Source organism: Zootermopsis nevadensis, unplaced genomic scaffold (genome assembly GCF_977971745.1).
Source record: "Zootermopsis nevadensis isolate Lab colony 2312 unplaced genomic scaffold, Znev_1.0 Znev_ptg000004l, whole genome shotgun sequence".
In the NCBI taxonomy this organism is placed as follows: domain Eukaryota; kingdom Metazoa; phylum Arthropoda; class Insecta; order Blattodea; family Termopsidae; genus Zootermopsis; species Zootermopsis nevadensis.
The window spans coordinates 4,481,295-4,503,299 of record NW_028259136.1 but is presented as its reverse complement, the minus strand read 5'-3'; the positions used below and the strand labels follow the sequence as shown (position 1 = coordinate 4,503,299).

At 37.3% G+C, this 22,005-nt stretch overlaps 2 protein-coding genes across 13 annotated transcripts in view; one reads left to right on the top strand and one right to left on the bottom strand.

Moving 5' to 3' along the window:
* Dpp10 (Dipeptidyl peptidase 10) overlaps window positions 1-10,697 on the top strand; it is a 73,193-nt gene extending 62,496 nt beyond the window's left edge. For all 3 annotated transcript variants that reach the window (XM_022071077.2, XM_022071079.2, XM_022071075.2), the window contains exons 14-17: window positions 2,267-2,461; window positions 3,592-3,749; window positions 4,221-4,432; window positions 4,784-10,697. In XM_022071077.2, coding sequence (XP_021926769.1) covers window positions 2,267-2,461; window positions 3,592-3,749; window positions 4,221-4,432; window positions 4,784-4,930 — 712 coding nt within the window. In that variant the 3' untranslated portion in view covers window positions 4,931-10,697. The remainder of the gene's footprint in view (window positions 1-2,266; window positions 2,462-3,591; window positions 3,750-4,220; window positions 4,433-4,783) is intronic.
* TfAP-2 (transcription factor AP-2) overlaps window positions 1-22,005 on the bottom strand; it is a 470,810-nt gene that overhangs the window by 64,063 nt on the left and 384,742 nt on the right. For 8 of the 10 annotated variants that reach the window (XM_087342922.1, XM_087342926.1, XM_087342923.1 and 5 more), the window contains 3 exons: window positions 19,871-20,012; window positions 19,249-19,420; window positions 12,410-16,749 (listed from right to left, as the gene is read on the bottom strand). In XM_087342922.1, coding sequence (XP_087199048.1) covers window positions 16,597-16,749; window positions 19,249-19,420; window positions 19,871-20,012 — 467 coding nt within the window. In that variant the 3' untranslated portion in view covers window positions 12,410-16,596. Of the gene's footprint in view, window positions 1-12,409; window positions 16,750-19,248; window positions 19,421-19,870; window positions 20,013-22,005 lie in introns of those variants that run through there. The other 2 variants (XM_087342920.1, XM_087342921.1) reach the window with 1 other exon arrangement.

Here is a 22,005-nt window from a genome sequence, read left to right as displayed (position 1 = left end):
CACGTGTCAAATCTATTAACTTGAAAAATAAGAGAAATTATATTCAATAATTTTTGTTACCAAACAATATACATTCAAGGCGGTGACAAATACATAAATCCTTGAATAAAGTTACATTTTAGACCTTAGGTATTTATGTTAAATATATTCTATAAAAACAGCAAATTGTATTTCAAGGTTATGTTATGGATCTACTGATTTCAATATTGATTCTTAGTCATTACAATAATTTACAAATAACTTTTCACTTCGGTGCGTCATTTATTTAATGTACTTAATTAATGAAATTCTGGACATTGATAAACAATGCACCGAAGTAAAAATGTATTTATTTATAAATTGTTGTGTAAAGACTGATGAACAATACTGAAGCTTAAGTTCCAGAAATATATACAATAAACCTTCCCCCCAAAGCGCCAACATGGAGTATAGTGGAACAGCTTTACTTTACTTTATTATATTACACAATCAGTTCACAAATTAATGTAATTATTGCATATTTATGAATTTTATTTAGCCAGTTAGACTTCAAACGACCGTGTTCCCGTATCCCCATTAACCCCACACAATGTTAAATTCGCATAACGCGGATTCGTTGAACGCATCGCTTTCGAGGAACGTAGGGGAAACTGGGCTAAAATGGAAAACTGTAATTATAAATTTGTTTCACACATCATCATTGGCATCTTGAATGTATGACTGCACGATTTCTGTAATAATTGGAGTAGGAATAAGTAGTTTTACTATGGTGTTTTTAAATTTATTTATAACTTATATAACGACGCTTTCAATACCTAGACTTGTCTACACCACAGAGTGCGGATGAGAGGATGACAGCAAGTGATGAATTGGAAGAAAGCGGTAGTGGCCTAATTTGAGGTACTATTCCGGTATTTAACTGGGGAGACTGAGGAAAACCACAAAAACCATAGTCAGGATAGCCAGTCTCTGGGCCGGGATTCGAACCTGGGACCTTTCGAATATAAAGCAGGGTACCCAACGATTCGACTACGACGATTGGTGGCATTTAAAAAAAACTAGATATCACCCTGTAGTTTATATGTGGCCAAGGCCGTGGGTAAAATGGTCTTGCCATCAACTACTATTATGTTTACGAATATAAAGACTACAAAATAAGTAATCTTATGAAGATTATCAACATGTTAGGTACAGAGAAATATAGTACAGGGAAACCAGCACTTTCCTAAAATAAAATAAAAACACATTTAAATAATCAGAATAGAGTAGAAGCTAAATTCTTCATAACGCAGTTTGAAAGCACTAAATCAGGCATTAGTCAGTATTATGTATCGACAGAGAACGAAAATATTCTGTGACATTAGATCTGTTTTCAGTTCATACACATACATTCGGATTTTTGGTAGCCGAGTGACGAAGAATATATATACAAGCAGTTCTAACAATAATCCAATCTGGTATGAAATTTTAATTTGCATTAAACATGTGTGCTTTGCGCTTTAACGTAGTCGAAGAACACATGGGCCCGTCCATTTCTATCCGCCGCGTCTTGCGATCGAAGAGGGCATGCTGCCATCTATCGATGTCCTTACGAACAGTTTCAGTTCGGTCCTGTAATATCTAGGGAACGGATAAAATAATTTTCATAAAATTTGGCATGAATACTGCGACACTGGAGCCCAGTCCACAATAGTACGTCTTCATTTCCAATTTGATGGATAATGGAATTCCTGAGATGGAACGATAACACCAACAACCACCATTTTATGTATACATTACGCCACACCATTCACGCACGCGCGTTTTTTATAACTAGGGAATGGTCGAACGGATTTTCATGAAATTTGCTATGGTCGTTAGCCAATGGACACTACTCCAGGCTCGCACCGTGCAATTTCTTGCAAGTAGTAATACCAAATTGACGGATGGTCAAATTCATACGGTGGGATGATGTGGCCACAAAGATTTTCCAAAACGTTCTTGTAATTTAAATTGTCGAAAACGGGCATGTGAGTGATTTTCATGTTTTTAGAGTTGGTGTTTCATGACAGTTTGTGTTCCTTTGAAGTTCCTTCCTGAAGTGTTTTGTTTGCTTCTTAAAATCGTTTCTGCATATATGATATTGCTATCATAAGCAATGACAGACTTATTGAAGACGCATTTTTAACCTAGAAGTACCACAAACTCCTAAACCTAATCTTGTGCCTCAATGCAGTACACTGGAAGAATGGCATTATTCAGATCACAATGTTGTTACCACTTTATTTGTGTGGTAATTGCTTTGCAGATATGGTAGCCCAGGATCACAAATTGTGACAGAAAGATGGAAGATGGATTGGAGTACATACTTAGCAGGGAATCGAGACTTCATCGTGGCACAGATTGACGGACGGGGCTCAGGAGGCCAGGGGTATCAGATGCTTCATGAAGTGTATATGAAACTTGGCACAGTTGAAGTGGCAGATCAGTTGGAAGTTACCGCGTAAGTGCTGACATTCAGTAATCATTCAATTATATTAAAAGTAATATATCAGACGGAAGATGCTTTGTACATAAAGATGACTTGGATAATATCCGTTGTCCGTGGCTTATAAATTTTTACTTTCCGTGTCTTTTTAAAAACTTGGTTGCTGTAAGACTAGCAGTTAAAAATATTATGTTAGCTTCTTAAATGGAAAACGAGCTAATTTTTAAAGTAAAGTCGTCTAAATTTTAAAGAATGATACTGTATTTCTAGTGATCACACTGATTTCTGTAACAACACTCAAAAACAGCTCTCAGAAATCCAATTACAAAATTTAATCCAAACGTCTAATTTTTCAAGAAATTAGAGAATTCGTATATCTGTTTTATCACAGGTGTGGATGGATTGGATTAGAATTCCTATACTTATAGAATGGAATCGTCTATTAGTCTACTTAATCTTCTTCTTACACTATTTACCATTACTACCATCATTTATTTTTCTTTGTTTTATTATTATTCTCAGAACAGCAGCCCAATTTTAGTCCTGGTCTCTTCTATTGTAAAGATTCCCTAAATCCTAGTAGACTGGTGATAGGGATCCTTCGATAGAGGACGAGAGTACTATAAGACCTCTGCACTGCTAAGAAATACCAGTGTCCCATAGTCATAAATTTCATACGACAAACAAGAAACCATTCTACCACAAGATGGGCAGTTTATCTGACTTAATAAGATACAAATCTTTAATCCATTTCTGTACCTTTTGTTCATGTCTTATTTAGAATTATAATTAATTTTGAGCTTTGTTCTTCAAGTGCAATCATTTCACATTTTGGACACAGAGGCGTAAGAATACACTATATGATTATAACTCACATATTAGATTACTCTTGTAATGATCAACATGCAACAGGATACATCCCTTATTAACCCTCTTTTGTAAGTTTCGTATTTTAATTTTAAGCCTTGCGACGGACCGATCCCTCATCCAAGGAGTCCTACCGAATGTCCATAGATCGAGCCAACTAAAAAAAGTTGGAGACCCGTAAAGGGTACCGGAAAATGTACAAACATTGTTAAACCGGAAAAATAATAATAATTTTAATTTTTCATAGCAGAATTAACATACTCTACATTTTCTTGTAGGTATCTACGAGATTCCCTTCATTTTGTGGACAAACGGCGTGTTGCTGTTTGGGGGTGGAGCTATGGAGGTTTTATGGCAGCCATGGCCCTAGCTCGGGAACAAGAAATCTTCCACTGTGGTATTTCTGTAGCTCCGGTCACATCATGGAGACTATATGGTTAGTTTAGACAAATTTAAGTATGGTTTTGATAAGGCAAACAGCCTCTGGTGTTCAGACTACAATGCAGGGTTTGTCCAATGAGTAAATGTATACATCTTTGGTTTTATTAAAATAAATCTCCATTGAATTTATGGAACTCGTCCTAATTTTTCCTTTGCCAACAGATTCCATTGCCATAAAAACAATGGATGCAGCTGACCTCCTCAGAAATATACATATTGTCCACTTATTTATTTAACATTCCTTATACTGTATAACCTCTTTAACCATTTCGAGTTCTTAATCCGAATCAGGCACCTGCCAATCAGAAAAATCATGTTGCTAAGACCAACAATTTTAATATGGAATTCAGACTGAACTAATTTAACGCGATAGAGTGCCATATGTTAATGAACCAAAGGATTACTGCCAAGCGACACGTCATATTACTGAACACGTTCGGGTGTAATAACATTTGTATTTCCTCAGATTCTGCATATGCAGAACGATACATGGGACTGCCAAATGTAACAGGCAATTATAAAGGATATGAGGAGGCTGACGTAAATTTGCGAGTGGAACAACTACGTGATAAAATGTTCTACTTGGTCCATGGAACTGCAGATGACAATGTGCACTTTCAGCAGAGTATGACACTCGCCAAGAATCTAGCAAATAAGGGTGTCCTTTTCCGCCAGCAGGTAAATAACACTGCAGTATTTTATACATAAAAGTCCACTTTATATGTTGTTCAAATCTGAAATTTGTAATTTTAGGTTAAATATCCCTTAACCTCAAAACTGTGTTGAATAAAAGAGGGCTTCATTCTTCTGTCAGTATTCATTCAGGTGATACAGGACAGTCATGTTAAAAGTAAATTATGAGGGAAAAATGTTTAATTACATGGGGCTCACACACTTGAATTTAAAAAAGTGGTCCATAGTGTGATAAAGTTTGGGAAATATTTCTTTAAAAGAAATAAATCACGTTCCTGTTCTGTTTTAATTTCTTTCATGAATGAAAAGTTTCGTAATTTTAATTATCTTCTGCAGGTTTACCCCGATGAGAGTCATAGTTTAAGCGGTGTAATGCGGCATCTATACCGATCAATGGCAAATTTCCTCGATGACTGTTTTCGCAAACAAGTTCCTCCAGACCTGAAAGCTGGACTTCGCAACGGTGGAACAAGTGGAGAGTGAACAAAAACACTGAACATCATATTCTGCACAATGTTTCATCATCAGCTACCACTTCCATACATTCCCTTCAGTTAGGGAACTCTTTTTGAGAAACTGAAAAATGTGATTCGGAACTGTCATCATTACACCAAACAATGAACCCAATCAGGTGAGCGAATGCACAGGTGTCCAGAGACAGTCTCACTCAAATTAAGAATTGCTCACAATAAGATGTTAATTTTGAAATGGTTATTCCTTCGCTGATCTTCGAGCTGTGAATTTCTTCCTCATACTCAGAGACAGTTATATTAATGCAGAACATAAAGTCTCACATTTTAATGGGAATATTTGTGTTTTAATTACTCTCGGAAACTTCATTAATCTCGTAAGAAACAGCGAAACAGGATAAATGTTGTGAAAACCAAACATAAATTATATCGCTTTATCTAGGAGCATATGATTTTTCAGTTATTACTGTTTTTACGTATTTGTCACTATCTACTCTACATAATGCAAATCTGAATCTATGCACTATGATATAGCAACAACATAAATGTCAAATATTAGAAGTTTGTAGACAAACACTGGAATACTCAAAATAAGCATTTCCTGATAAAATCTCAGTTGTCACTTTCAGTTTCCCAGGTTCTATGAGTACGTGACTATTTTAGAACACATGACATTTTGGAGTAACTTGTGGTAATATTTTAAGAGGCTGTGATACGGTTATGAACAATAATTAGTTGAATTTGTGAATTACTTTACCAAATAAAAAAGAGGGCTAAGAGAAACATTGACCACTGATGATTAAATGGCCATTAATAATGGCAAGAAAACAATGAATTTTATCTGCACAATGAATGTCACGTGTACGAGACTCAAAAGGTCATTAAGTTGTAATTGTTTATTAGTAAATATACTGTAATAAGTGTTTAGATAACATTATAGAGGGGCATAGTACTAGCACACAATCATATCAAGATGAAATTAGAACTGAATAATTCTTTAAAGTATGATTATCTGATATGGGAAGGTATCGATTATTTGTGAGGTTAGCCAAAAGGAAGTTGTTGATAAATACAGGTAGAAACATGAAGATCAGGTTTTGGTCGGAGGTAACTTCTGAGATGTTGCTCCATGTAATCTCGTAGAAATTGGCTAAGATTTCAGAGGTATTTACTGCCTCCATCATCAGGAACTTATCACCCTAATAATATAATTCTGGAAGCAGTAAGCATGTATGAAAAATTGGTCAATATCTGACTGTACGGTGCAATGTATCAGAAGACAGTCATCTTCATACCAGATGCTTGGCTGGCTTTCGTTCTTGTTAGTGAAAAGAAAGCTGTTATATTCAAGCAGACAAAGATGTGTTGCTCTCACTGGTAATGCACCAACAAAATACGAGCATCGTGGTTATGGGATTGATACTGCGTGTGTGTCAGAACTGATAAAGGCACAGAAGGTGAGATAATTGAGGCGAATTATGCAAGGGACAGTTATGGGGTTCACAGTTTGGGTGTCAAGACTGATGATGGTATAGGAGTTGGGATATTAGAGAAAATGACACAGATGGTAATTTTGGGGTTGTTACAGGTTGGCCATTGAAACTGGTAAAGACAAGGTTAGTAGGATTTATGGGTTGATGCAGTTTAGATGTTAAAACTGGTGAAGGAACTTGAATAACCACCACGGTGGTCTAGCGGTTAGAACGCTGGGCTTGTAATACTGGCGTCGATTCCCGGCGGTGCTCAGATTTATAACTTGTGTCGGGCAAGGCCGTTGTCTAGGCATCACGGAGTTTTCCTCCGGGATTTCCCCGGTTTCTCCGTGGCATCCCAACAATTACTCCACTTTCGTCATCATCTCGCGAAAAGGGGGTCACAAGAGGAGCGTTAAATGTTGTGGTCCCGGTCGAACCCATGTACTGATGGGTCGTGAATCCTGCTAACCACCAATGCACACCATGCTGAATGGTGTGTACTGGATACGGAAAAAAATAGGATGAATATGACAGAATATAAAAGTCGATAGAAGATGAAAGTAGAAGAATGATGAAGTAGAAGGCAGGCAGTTAAGCTGAAGAGTGTTCTAGCACAGATCTGTCCACTATAATCATGGAATGAACAGAAATTCATCCTGCACGCATAAGGTCAAAACTTACAATTTACTATCAAATTACCCGTGGTTTTTATGAAGAGATATGTATACATAGAAAGAAGGATAATATTGAAAGGCATTTAAAATAAACTTTGTTCGAGGAAGTGCATCGATGCTTCAAGTTTACGTAGGCTAACATTCTTTTTCTCACACTCTGAGATAACATGGTAAAGTTAATTTATTCCTGGTGCTTAAAAATGCACCACACTGTGCAGATGTATGGGGGGAGTGAAGGTATAGCTTTAAGAATTTTTAACCACAGCTTCAGATGGAGGTGAATGTTTAGCTTGAAGCAACATAGTATCATTTCAGTTATACAATTATATTATTATTATTATTAAATTACAAACGTCTTTCTCTTCAGTTATTAAATATGAAGCAGAGTATATTATCATTATTAATAAATACCATAATTATTTGAATCATTTCATAAATGACTCCTGCACTGTTCCAGAAAGTTATTTTGAACCACGAAATGTCGTGGCCTTCTGATTAAGCCTGCAGTCCCCCCCCCCCCCCCCATAGCTGTGAAATTTATGGTGTGCATTGTAGTCAAATAAAATGATGGGATCACACCTTCGTAATATCCCCCCCCCAAAAAAAAATTGAGGATACAGCCATGGTCCAACGCTACCACGTAGACAAAGCATTTTTGACTTATGATATCTAGGAAAGGCGAGAGAATAAGTTCTGCGAGATATAAAGATAGAATCATCCAGTTTTTGGAAATAATCTTGGCATTCACAATACATGAAGCTAGTATTTGCATATATAGTACTACCCAGCTAAAACTACCAAAGCAATTTCAATTAGACGAAAAAGTAAAAATGCATGAAAACATATCTGATACGATTTACGTTCTGAAGCCTTCGATATGGTAGGTGAGGTCAACCAGAAATCATCAATTTATTATTAACTAATGTTGTTGATGTCACAGAATATTAGGTTAACTCGGCTACGTAAAAATCTGTTTTCTTTATAACACGTGGTAATTTCTGGTACCACTTCTTACGGGTACAGTTTTCACTTTGTACTTACAGTTCTCTAGCGACACACTCGAACATAATAAAATTAATTTCCGGTACTAATCAAGGAAAGTTGGTACAACATTTACCGAAAACATCCATAAGTATAACTTAACCCACCATTACCGGTCCACTGCCAATGATAGTTCGTACTGCTTGTATGTTTACAACAGCTAGCACGCGTCTGTAAATATTAATACGAAGACCTGAACCCAGTGCGGAACTTCTTGAAATATCCCGACTGCATACCCATACAACAGCCTTATTATTTAACCAAGCAATAAGAATTTAAGCATTCCTTATTAACGCTGGGAAGCAGTATCCATGTTTAACTAAAAAAAAACCAATAGTTAAATTTTAACTTACAATAAATATGTCATCTTCCTCTGTTGTGACTTTAATAATGAAAATGGGAACATAACTGTATGTAAAAATCTTTTAAGCATAAATTATAGCCTACTTTAGACTAGCAGATACTTTTTAAATACAACTCAACAGCCTGATATTACTACTTAAAGTAGGGGATCAACACTTTGTTATGTGCGTGTTAAAAACTTCCATAGATATTATGAACAGTGTACAAAGAACACATTAAGATAGTAGATAATATATATTTCATATTCTAAAGATGAAACACCTTCCTTCTGAGCTTCAACTCTGTCTTGGATAAAATAGTTACTGTATGCAACATGTAGATTTTTATTGTTGATGTTTAAGCTGTGTTGAAACAATCCTTGTTACTTTTTTATCACAGGAACAATATTTATATAGTATCCATTACCTGTATCATATGTAAATAATTTAAGAGATTCTGTAAAGCAATGGTTCCTTAGCAGTGGCTTTTAACCTTAATTTCAATTGTGGAATGCAAGAAAAACCTGCATATGATTTTAAAAACAATTTTTCATTTGTTATTAATATTTCTGAACAAAGATTATGTTACACCAGTATTTCCCAATTTTTTTTAAATTGTAATCTTTCCGATAATTAAAATCACCAATAGAACCCACTCCAAAACGAATACCCATAATCATAGAAAAAACAGGAAATAGAACGGGACAGTTTTGGACTAAGTTAATGGTACCAAAATAAACAATACTGCATTACGGATTCTATTTCCTTAATTACGCTCAAGACATGCATCAGAAATTAAAAGTATGGCAATACGTGGTTCTCTTTTCATTTCGTACAATACTGAAATTATAGTACGGCAAACCACAAGCTGCTGTGTTGATATTGTTTGTGCTAATCCACAGCCAAACCTCTTTCATTTATTAAATCTGGGTAACAGCTTTTGGATTTATTTTAATAGAAAACTGCTTTTAGGCTGGTAAACACTGTGCAATCTGTGGAACCCTTGGACATGCCGTAGGACAGTGGTATTCAACCTGGAGTACACGTACCCCCGGGGGTACGCGAAGACATCTTAGGCGGTACGTGAAATTTAAAAAAATATATATATCATTTTATGATAAACACTGAATAATCAGTAATGTAATTTATTTAATTTATTTTAGATGTAGATTATATACTATGTATAACTTGAATTATACACCGAAAACTTTGGGGGTACAAAGTTGAAGAGAAATTATGTCTGGGGGTACGCGAACAAAAAAGGTTGAATACCATTGCCTTAGGAGACTATATAGTTCTGCAGACCGCAGTTTGGGAATCACTGTGTTACGTCATTATTGAAATATTATATCTCTAGCAATAAATTTCTTTTAAGAAGATAGAAACTTCCAAGTTCCTGAGCATAATGCTAAGGACGTTTATCATATTTAAACTTAGAAACATCTGCATCATAATTTTTGTGAGAGTTTTGAGGTTTTCGTGGTAGTACAAATCTGCATCGTGGTTTCTTTGGTTATGATGTCGTAAGTGGTTGCCGACATTTCACGGGAACCTATAACCTATATTTCCAAGGTAGGTTGTACACTGCTAACCACCCACGGTGCAAGACTACACTAAAAAAAAGTTTTATATTGGATTTACTGATGTAATCAGGGCTTGATTTTGCATGATCTAATATAGGAAGAGTGTGATCCATGTATATGCCGATTCTTCACGATTTTACTCACATACAACTCTAACTAAACTGCTCGTACCTTAGCTGTTCTAAAGACAAAGAAACTTCTAACGTGGAAGGAGGCCGAGGCTCGGCTTCGGGCTGTCGCGCCTCTCGGTCAGTTAGTAGGCTATTTTATTGAGATTAAGGAAATTTCTTCTTCAAACAAACTCCTCAAAAAATGTCCGTTTTGAAACCAGAGGAAAATAATTCAAACGTGCCAAGAGCGGCATATTATTTTTTGGAGCATGATGTTGCATGTGGTTACCAGCATTTTGAAGAAATGTATTGCTTACATCTTCAGAGTAGAAGATGCAAGAGATACATTCCTCCAAAACATCAGAAACTACCTGCAAGACAACCCAGGAGACCACGTTCGAAATTTCCACAACCATTAAAACCTCAGATCTCAAAATGTCAATGAAAATTTTTATGTTCTGCAGTGTTTAAATATTGACAGCTGCTCTGAAACCATTGTACTGTGATTTTACTGACCATTTAGTCATTCAAAAATAAATCTTAATGCAAATGCAAATGGTAGTGTTTCTTTCTGTGACTATATATTCAAAGAGCAACATTTTCCTTCCCTGCCAATATCCGCACCTCAGAAGTGGATTCCTTCAAACTTTCCAGGCACCCATTAAGAAAACTGTGGAAAAGTAATAGAAATTGCACTGGGATGCTCTAAAGTAGAAGCTTTTTTATCAGAAAATAATTTTAAAAAAATAAAAATAAAATCCTTTTATTATATTCCATAGTATCCCTTACTTGCAAGATCTCAGCTATTTTTTATTGATTCCTATTGATTAAAGAAGCCATATATAAACTTTACCTAATAATCTTTACAGTGAACAGACACAAAAACAGTAATGGTCATGTAAGATTTGAGGTTTTCACGGCGGTAAGTACGAAGATTTCTGTCTTCTGGGTTGTTACATCGCCCTGATGACGGAGGCAGTATGACCTCTGAAACGTTGGTAAACATTGACCAGACTACGGAGCGCAACAACCCAGAAGACAGAAATCTTCATACTCATCGCCCTGATGATGGAGGCAGTATGACCTCTGAAACGTTGGTAAACATCGACCAGACTACACAGCGCAACAACCCAGAAGACAGAAATCTTCATCGCCCTGATGACGGAGGCAGTATGACCTCTGAAACGTTGGTAAACATCTACCAGACTACACAGCACAACAACCCAGAAGACAGATATCTTCATCGCCCTGATGACGGAGGCAGTATGACCTCTGAAACGTTGGTTATCATCGACCAGACTACACAGCGCAACAATCCAGAAGACAGAAATCTTCATCGCCCTGATGACGGAGGCAGCATGACCTCTGAAACGTTGGTAAACATCGACCAGACTACACAGCGCAACAACCCAGAAGACAGAAATCTTCATACTCTGATGACGAAGGCAGTATGACCTCTGAAACGTTGGTGAACATCGACCAGACTACACAGCGCAACAACCCAGAAGACAGAAATCTTCATACTCATCGCCCTGATGACGGAGGCAGTATGACCTCTGAAACGTTGGTGAACATCGACCAGACTACGGTGCGCAACAACCCAGAAGACAGAAATCTTCATCGCCCTGATGATGGAGGCAGTATGAACTCTGAAACATTGTTTAACATCAACCAGACTACACAGCGCAACAACCCAGAAGACTGAAATCTTCATACTCTGATGACGGAGGCAGTATGACCTCTGAAACGTTGGTAAACATCGACCAGACTACACAGCGCAAGAACCCAGAAGACAGAAATCTTCATACTCACTGCCGTGAAAACCTCAAATCTTACAGATTCTCCATGGTTTTTCTCAGTCCCTCTACGACAATGCCAGGTTAATACCTCAACTTGAGCCATAGCAATTTCTCCCAATTTCCAATTTATTATTCAGTAATTATCCTACCATTCAACACTACAGTATGACCTACTAATAGCATTGTTAAATAGACTGTACTTTACTTTTTTGTGAACTCAGATTTAAAATATCTTACAGCATGCAACACCTATTAATTGACTTGAAATACAAATTTTTAAATTAAAATATATTTTACATTGTTTACCTGTTTCATATCTTGAACTAAATACGTATAATCTCTAAGCAAATCAAAATTCTTCAGGACGCTCAGGCGAGAGATTTGAGGTTATGAACGAAAGGGATGGTGGACGAACAGAGCAAAATTGTCCATTTAATGTTTCTATTTTCAGAGCAGTGAAAGAGATAAATAATATGGAATGAGTATTTATTCCTGGGAACTGATGTACACAATTCAAGAATTTGTAAAGTCATCTGAATCTTGTCAAAAACATCGCAAGTTACTGATAAACTGTAGGATTTCAATGTCAAAAAACAAAGAAAGATAAGAACAGACGCGACTATTGCATTTTGTAGAAGAAGACTATATTATACGGTACAACACAATCAATTATAAAAGTATGTCATACTTTTTGATACCACATATCTATACAACACTGAAATTATGCCTCAAATTAAGATCTTTGAACACAGAATAAGTAAACAAAAATAAGAATACATGGCACAATATCTTAAGCAAGAAATTTCCTGAAGTAAGAGTTTGTAGTTTACAAAAATTTTCTCATCATTTGAGCATCGAATGTCACAAAAAATGACTAAACAACAAAACAAAAATAAAAAAAACATGGCAAATTCTTTACAATGGCAAAAAATACAATCGAAACGTAAGATCTGTACAGTGATATAACAGGACAATACTGTTTCATAATTGCTTTCCACTTAGCTAACTGATGCATTAGTATATACAGACAATATTTATGGCAAGTCAACTGAATTCTCCTAAAAAAAAGAATTTTTTTTCTATTTCTACTTACTTTATAATAACCCCATTTTAAATCCCAGAGCAAGTAACTGCCCTAATATATATTGTATTTAAATTACACTCTCCTAAACCCACAATTGCAATTCTTCTTAATTTACGGCTCATATTTTAAACAAATAATTTTAAAACAATTCAACTGTTACAAAAGAATAATTATCACCGAAGAACGTGTCGGAGCGTTAGATCGTATGTACCCAGGCAAAAACCGCGCGTCTTATCCTTGTACCAACTATGGCAATGTACGATAAGTATTTAGTCACTTTGTCGCTCGTTTCATAGTTGTTTACTTTTGCGGTCTCTGAGCGTAGTCATTGCGAGTACATTTGCAGTCGATGTACCTGTTTCCCTAACGAAGAATCTTCTTATTGTAGCTGCCACTGTCAGCAAATACTGCACTATCTTCTGTTCAAGGTCATCGTTCACTTTCCTTTAATAAAGTTACTGTAGAAGTTTGAAAATCACAACTTGTATCTGATCAGTGGAAGATCATGTGCACTGGAAGAATATTACACGGTATACAACAATCACGACGACGACGTATCACACACAAACTGTACACAAATAACCAGCGTTTAAAATTCAAATACAAATAATAATAATAATAATGAAATATAACAAAGACCACAGCACTTTCCGACCCTCGCAAACGTTGGCACATTTGAAGATATTTATTAGTACGACTGTATTCATATCGATGGTCCCTCGACAAATATTTACATGACGGCTGCTTGCTCGTTGTATCGCAAGTTCAGTTGCGTGTAGATACTTGATTCCGCAGTTTGTGATGCATCCCTTTAAGCACATCGAACGTGTTTAGTTTACGCATGCTCGTCCGGGCTTTCGAGTTGGTGTCATTTCTTGCAGCGATACATTAATGAATTCATATGAAGAATCAATTTGTTTACTTAAAACAGATTCTTCTTCTTTTTTCCAGTTTAACAATGTTTGTACATTTTCCGGTACCCTTTACGGGTCCCCAACTTCTTAGTTGGCTTGTTCTATGGACAATCGGTAGGACTCCTTGGACGAGGGATCGGCCCGTCGCCAGGCCTATATCTGTACAGTGTACACAGGACAGCACAACACAGAAAAACATCCACGGCTTGAGTGGGATTTAAACCCATGGTCCCAGCGACCAAGAGGCATAAGACCCACGCCTCAGACCGTGCGGCCACTGCCGACCCCCAAACAGATTCTTAAAACTGAATTCAATATCCTGCTATGAAGTATCCCACATAATGTAGCGTCTAGACATAATAAATTTTTCACTGACATTGTGAGCTATCCTGTGAACTGAATGAGATGGGGTCATTTGTCACTTCAATGTGTCCTGTTTCATAAAATTTTATGTCTTATGAATTACCAGAAATATTTGTGATAAACAAATCCAAATAAGCAAATTTAGTATAATGTGTACTGTCAAAGCAAATCCTGAATTTCAGTGATTTTGTAACCACACGTCAAAAAATTCATAATGTTCTGTAGGCTGCATTCGGTAATGCACAGCATTAAATTTTAAAATGCAGGAATGGGTATGTTGTATCCTCTGGAGATTTAAGATTTTGCTTCTTTCAAAAAAGAGAAATGTCCAGACATTACTATATAACATTTTTGGAAGAGAGAATAAGGGATCAGATCATAACAATCACAATAAAAATCTCATGTACAGACAGCCCATGTAAAAGAATGAAAATCTCATGTTTTGGAAAAGGTTACAATCTATAAACAAGTTCTCGTTAATGGCAAACAAACTTAAGACATCCACCGCTTTAGAGTAAGTTTTTTTCTGAGTATGAGAACCCTTACCACGTGTATTATGTTTTAATTTATAACAAATAAACAACATTTCAAGGTAAAGATATAGAAAGCTTTGAAGAATAATGATTTGCACATAATCTTTCTGAAATGACCCACTGGCCAACAGATAACGAGGAATTAAAAGCACATTGGAATGTTACGAGACATATCACATGTTAAAATTAGCAGTTCAAATTATTTCTCAGTCTGTACCACTGCCTTTCCTTTTGCAGAATAACAAATTCTTGCCAACTTTTTTGTTGATTCAAACCTTCTAAGGTTTGTTGATAGCAAGATCAAATATCCTGTGTGACTAACTGCCATCATCATAAAATCACCTTCAAAAGCTCTCCTCATCTTGGCGCAATTTCATTCTGCAATTCCACAATAAACAAAGCATCACATAATTTATGACCTTGAAGTTATTTTTAGGATTACAACAGCCACAAAGACAATTCTTGCTGTCTTGTGATCATACGTAAAAAAGTAAAGCTGTCCCACTATACGCCATGTAGGCATTTGGGGTGAGAGGAGGTATAGCTCCTCTCTTCCTTGACCTCGGCACTAGATGGGGGTGAGTGGTCAGCATCACGCCCCGGCCGGCTTTACCCCCGGGAAAGGACCCTGGTACCTATCGGATAGGAGGCTGGGTGGGCCCCAGAGCCAGTCTGGATGCAGAGGAAAAATCCTGTGCCCCCGTCGGGGTTCGAAACCTGGTCGCCCAGTCCGTAGCCAGTCACTATACTGACTGAGCTACGCCGACTCACTTGTGATCATACGTTATTTGAAATTATTTTTAATGTGACTTTTTCTTCTAGTTTCTTCTGCCAAAGAATAGAAAGTGTTGTTCTGAAAACCATAATCTTCATCACAGTTTCATGCTGCATGTGGCATAACAACGTGATGATTCCTCTTGACGCATTGCAATTTATTCTTTCCGGACCGTGTTTCTACACGACGTGTCGCAACTCATTCCATCTTCATAATTTGGGAACACGACTGTAAAACTGTTAAGCAGTTTTGTTAATTTTGTCTGGTAGTGTTTGCTGACATTTCAAAGGAACTTTCTGCCTCTAAGATGATGATGAACTGTTCATCATTCTTGTGTATTCTGGGTAGATATTGACTGATATCTCAGATGAGCTCTCTGCCTCCATCATCAGAGTTATAAATAGTGATAAATGTCAGTCAATGCCTATAAGACTACAACTCAGAAGACAACCATTTTCATACTCACAGCCATGATAACCTCAAATCCCATCTTGTACACATTTATTTGTGATTAGTTCAATGTAACAAGTTCTTATCCATGCGGGTATAATGTGCATAGCGGCATTAAGAGAATTTGGAGACGGCACAACCGTGTGGCAAAATTTAACACACGCCACAAAATATGACACTTTCAAATTCAAACCTTGTCAAAATTTAACCTGGCGTGGACCTTAACAGTTTATCAACTTGACATACTTTCATCTCAAATGAAGCCAAGGATGCAGTGTCCATCCGGTTACTTTAGTTGAAATTCGCAGTACTTATTCCATTTTTCGTTGGGCTAGGAATGGCACAAAAAGGAAATCCTTCTTTTTCTTAATGCCAAAGGCAACTACATAATCCTCCCGCATACTGTTCCATCAGAACTCTGATCCTAGTTTAATTGTAAGGCCAGGAGTGACGCAGTGTGGTGGCAGGAGGCTGCGTTGGCATGGTGTTAGGGTCGTCGGAGTTAGAAGAAACCACGGCGCCCCGTCTCAGCCAGCCTCACTTCTTCATATCACCCAGATCCTTGGGCTTCGTGTCCATTCCACCGCCGCCTCCCGCTTGCTGTGAGGACGTCACAGATATGTGCGCTCCACCGTTATTACCAGAAGGATACATCTTGTCCAAGTGTTTCAGTGACTCCGACAAGAAATTCTGCAAAATAATAAACCCAATTACCTTCATCTTACTCAGACATAATTGGTCTGTACTCATATAACAGAAAATAATATTCTACACACTGTATTAAAATAAATTATGTACAGTTAAATTCATAGTAAAGTCATAGAATTTTAGTTCTATGTAAATCCACGTTCCAAAGCGATAAATTTAAACTAAACTGTAGAATTAGATATATTTCCAATATACTGAATCCCATACTAGAGCCAATTATGTTGTAGTGGGAAACCTATTACATCTTAAGTTAGACATACTGAAAGCAAGATAATGCTGATACAAATAAAATGCATTTTAAAGTGGTCAAGTTTTAAAATAAATTTCTTGTTAATTTTGTTAATTTGAAGGCACTAGCTTACAGAAAAATTTCTTTTGTAACTTTTGTCCAAAACACTTTTTGTCTCAATAAATATTTAGTAGATTGTGCTTGAAATTCAGGTAATTATACATGTTGAGTGGTCTATTACTATTGCACAGCTTAATCTAAAATTTGAATATGTCGACAAATTCCAGTAAAACTCCTTGATATAAAATTTTCTGAAGGCCAGTTCAGCATATTCTAAACTGTTACATGCAGACAGACATGCTAAAGATAATAGGTTAATCTCTGAAAATTCATTATGAACAAGACTGAAAGCTTGTTTTACCACTTGAAATTATTTAAGGACCCTTAAATAGCTCCTTTGACTGCAGAACATATTAATATTCCATCATGCTTTCACACAACAATTTCAATAATATACAATTATAGTTAATATGGATAATTTAAGCAGGCACTTACCTCTAAGCAAGCGTTGTTGTTCCTCTACTTTATTCTTCTGCGTCACAAAAATATTAATACAAGCTTCTTGGTAAGTAAAATAAAATTCCACAAGAAAGAAAACCACCACATGCAGAATGAAGAAAGCATTCTGTCGTCCATGCCACCAGTAGGATAAAAAACAGATAACAGAAAAGTGAGTCGCAATTTCCCATAAGCACAATGTTATAATTGGGTGTTACGTTTCCAAACAGCCAAGATATTAAAATGAAACAGAAACAATTATATTTTTTTTACCTGAAACAAAACATACGAGCAACGGAAACCACAGAAATGTTAAAAAGAAAACAGTAAAATCTTTCACGAGACTCATACTAGAGCAAAGTGTAAGGCGAACTGACGCACATACTTCCCCCTGGTTAGTGCTGCATCCTTTTGTTTGCATTTTCATTAGCACGCGTTTGATTCTGTTCGGAAGATTTCGGGTGAGCGTTCAGATGACAAACCGAGCGGAAGTTATGTGCTTCAGTGCGCAAGTTCACATGAGCTGTGAATCTTCAAAAAGTAACGACTGGCCGAATGTAATAGCGGCACTTGCCGATTAATCCTCATAATTAAGATGCTGCAAGTTCCAAATTGTAATCAGCTGACTTTCATCTATTTTGTGATATGATAAAACTGTTAGCAGAATAGACTGCATTAAATCATTATGGGTGGTAACTATATTCAATGATATTGTGTGTAAAATTTGTGGTAATTAACTCAAATACAAATTCACTAATCATTGTCTCAGTATATTTAATACACGAGACATTTCGGAAGTTTTACTGTGTTCTGTCTATTATGATTTATCATCACATTGGCTTATATTTTTGTTGTTTACTTATGATATTAAAGGCAATAGTTGGAAATAAATACAGAACCTTCTCCGTATTAAACTTGTATGATATCTGAGAGACCACTTTCAGAGAATAATTACAAATCACTCAGTAAAATAACTGCAGAAAATGAGACCATTCATAACCAAGCACAAGATATTAAAAAAAGTGCTTTCTGGGTTGTAGAACTGTGTAATCTGGTAGAAGCTTATCAATGTTTCAGAGGTTGTAAGATATGAAGTTTTCACTGCGGTGAGTATGAAGATTTCTGTCTTCTGGGTTGTTGCGCTGTGTAGTCTGGTCGATGTTAACCAACGTTTCAGAGGTCATACTGCCTCCGTCATCAGGGCGATGAATATGACCTCTGAAACATGGGTAAACATCTACCAGACTACACAGCGCAACAACCCAGAAGACAGAAATCTTAACAAAATGTTTTTTTCTCTTCTCTAATATAATAAAAGCTCTAAGTTCTGTTAGGAGCTGTGTTGTAAGCAGTGTGTAATTTTTGTGCCAGTGATGCATGTACATTCGCTATGTGACTACAGGAATAAAAATAACATCAAGAAAAAGAGGGATAATACATTGCTGATAACGCTGTAACACTCATAGATTGGATTTGCATCTGCAATCTATCATTAAGGAATATATACGTAGTCAAATTTCATGCACGTACATTAAATTCAACATGCATTTCGATATTCTGATACTTAGAACTTTTTGAAGAGAATACATAACCTAAATATGGTGGATGCAACATGCACACCAACAATTCGAGTCAATTCAATCACAATCATAGTACGGTAGTTCGCGTGTTTTCAGAACGTAAATATCGCTCACCTGGATGGCGGTGAGGGCGGCCACAATAGCTGGACTGCCAAAACCGTGCGATATGAGCGAGAAGTGTGTGAGGTGACGCTGGATACTAGGGTCCAAGATATGCTGTGGCCGAGTATTGCACAATGGTGATCTGTCCTGATTCAGGAGGTCCATCAACTCTTTGGTGATTTGTCTGCAAACAAAATGGTCGTAATCTTAACCACTTATAAAACTATAAGTTTTGAAACGGTCTGCTGAAACGTCTCCTACCTCCAAGCAATGCAAAATGAGAAATATTCCATTTCAATATTAACCAAGACGCTGCCTTTCCAAATGAGTCTTTCTCAGTCTCTCCATGCAAGTGCCATGACAAACTTCTACGTCACTACACTCGGTTTAGCATGCCAGGTTACCAACCAACCAACCAAAAAATCTAATTAAGGGCGGAGTCCCTTGCTAGGTAACACCATTCCTGCGTAAGAAACGCATTGCTGGAAATGGTAAACAGAGCCTTATAACTAAAAACGGAAATTTTGCTAACACTAACAGGGTTGCCAGAAGGCTGTGGTATTTACTGCGTTATAAATACCCACGCCCAGTTCTTTTAAAATCGTCATCAGCAACAGGTTCAAACGAAACTCACTTGGTGGCGTGGATGAGCTCCTTGCGGCGATACGACTCAGAAGGGTCGGTGTGCTGGCGGCTCAGGTACTCTGCTACTTGCCGTGCCGGAAATTCGGTCTCACAGACGTAACCGAAGTCTCTCGCCAGATGAATCGCTTCACCTGCAAAAACATGAAATGCGTGTTTCACCATTTGTTCAGAACTCACACACATAATGAATGGTTATGCTTTTCTCCACGTCACATTCCTCGTGTTCGGCTATCATAACGCCAATGTAATTGTTGAAACAGGATTCGTTTCCGGTGTACACACAAACCATACTTGGTGGTACCAACCTTCATTGCGGGGGGTGGGGTGGGGGGGTACAAACGTTTCCCAATTTAAAACTCAGAAATATGAAGCAGAAAATCCGTGTGTTCTGCGCCAAATGTTATGGAGACGATCAAACCAGGGAGGATGAGATGGGTGGAGCATGTAGCTCGCACTGGGAGGTGAGAAACGTGTACTTTTTTTTTATAAAAGCCTGAAGGGAAGAGACCACGCAAAGATATAGGATCTGATGGGGCGGTAATATTCAAGTTACTGGGGGTTGCAGGGTGTAGATTGGATTTATCTGGCTCAGGATAGAAAATGGAAAATTGTGAACAAGATAATCAATGTGAAAGTTGAGTCAGTATGAAAATGACTGCCGTGTAGTCTGGTAGAAGTTTACCGACGTTTCATATGTACTTGCTGCCTCCACCATCAGGGTGGTGAGTGATAGAGATAACACGCGCCTCTGACATATCTTATACTCGCCGCCATGACAACCTGTAATCTTACCAACATAACAGGGGATTTCATATATTTTTTTAACCTAACCTAAAAATCCAGTTGTCCTTTCGCTCCATCAGTTTGATTCAACCTACACAAATCTTGATGTCTCTGGAATGTCCACGATCATGAAAACAGTTGGTGCCGCTTATATTTTTTGAAAGCCCTAAACTAAATTGCTGGTCAGCATATTTTAAACCAGTCTGTACTGGACGCTCCAAGTACTACGTGCTACTTCCACGAGAAGGAAGAAACATGCTGTAGCGAATAACGACAATAACAATGATTACCTCGGCTCAAATCAAACCACCATAAACCCCACCTCCTTCTTCGTCTTCGTGGAAACAAACCCGTAAATTGACAGTCTGGTAAATTTCCCTTGCCCATAATAGGTCCCATTTATAACTCATTTGTACCCTACTATCCTTCTAAACTTCTATCACACGATATGCAGAAGCCAAAGTCTTCCATTTTGTTTCGACATTTGTCAGTCGCTGATATTGCTTCTTTCATACCATATAACATTCGCAAGGTGGAATGTCCGACAGTTGGTACTTGCAATACACAAAGCAGGCTGACTAACCTCTTGCAACGTAACAAACACGACGGGCGCATGCGTTGTTTCAAGAACACATTTATAATGGACCTTGGACCTTATCACCTCTTGTTTATCCCCATAGGTAAATTTCATTTCAAGGTTTTGTGAATTTTTCTGGCTGCCCTGCTGTTCACGCGCTTTTACAAGTAAAACATGGTCGGCAAACGTGGTATTTCGTAGATAATTTTGAAACGCTGAATCAACTACGAGGTTATATAAGCTATAGAAGAATAAGGGGACTACATATTGCGACTTGAAATAAAATTACTTAGCATACAGAAGTTTGTAAATGCTTTATATATAACTTTAAGCGCTAGAAGACCACCAACAAGAAGTCGAGTTTAGAAGTAAGCAATGCTTAAAATCTAATTTAATCAGCTCTCGAAATTTTCTTCATTCCAAGAATGCGAGAAAGTAAAACATCACATTTTACACAAATAAATTTAAAGATTTCCGTCTTCTGGGTTGTTGCGCTGTGTAGTCTGGTTGATGTTAACCAACGTTTCGGAGGTCATACTGCCTCCGTCATCAGGGCCCTGATGACGGAGGCAGTATGACCTCTGAAACGTTGGTTAACATCGACCAGACTACACAGCGCAACAACCCAGAAGACAGAAATCTTCATACTCATCGCCCTGCTGACGGAGGCAGTATGACCTCTGAAACGTTGGTTGACATCGACCAGACTACACAGCGCAACAACCCAGAAGACATAAATCTTCATACTCTGATGACGGAGGCAG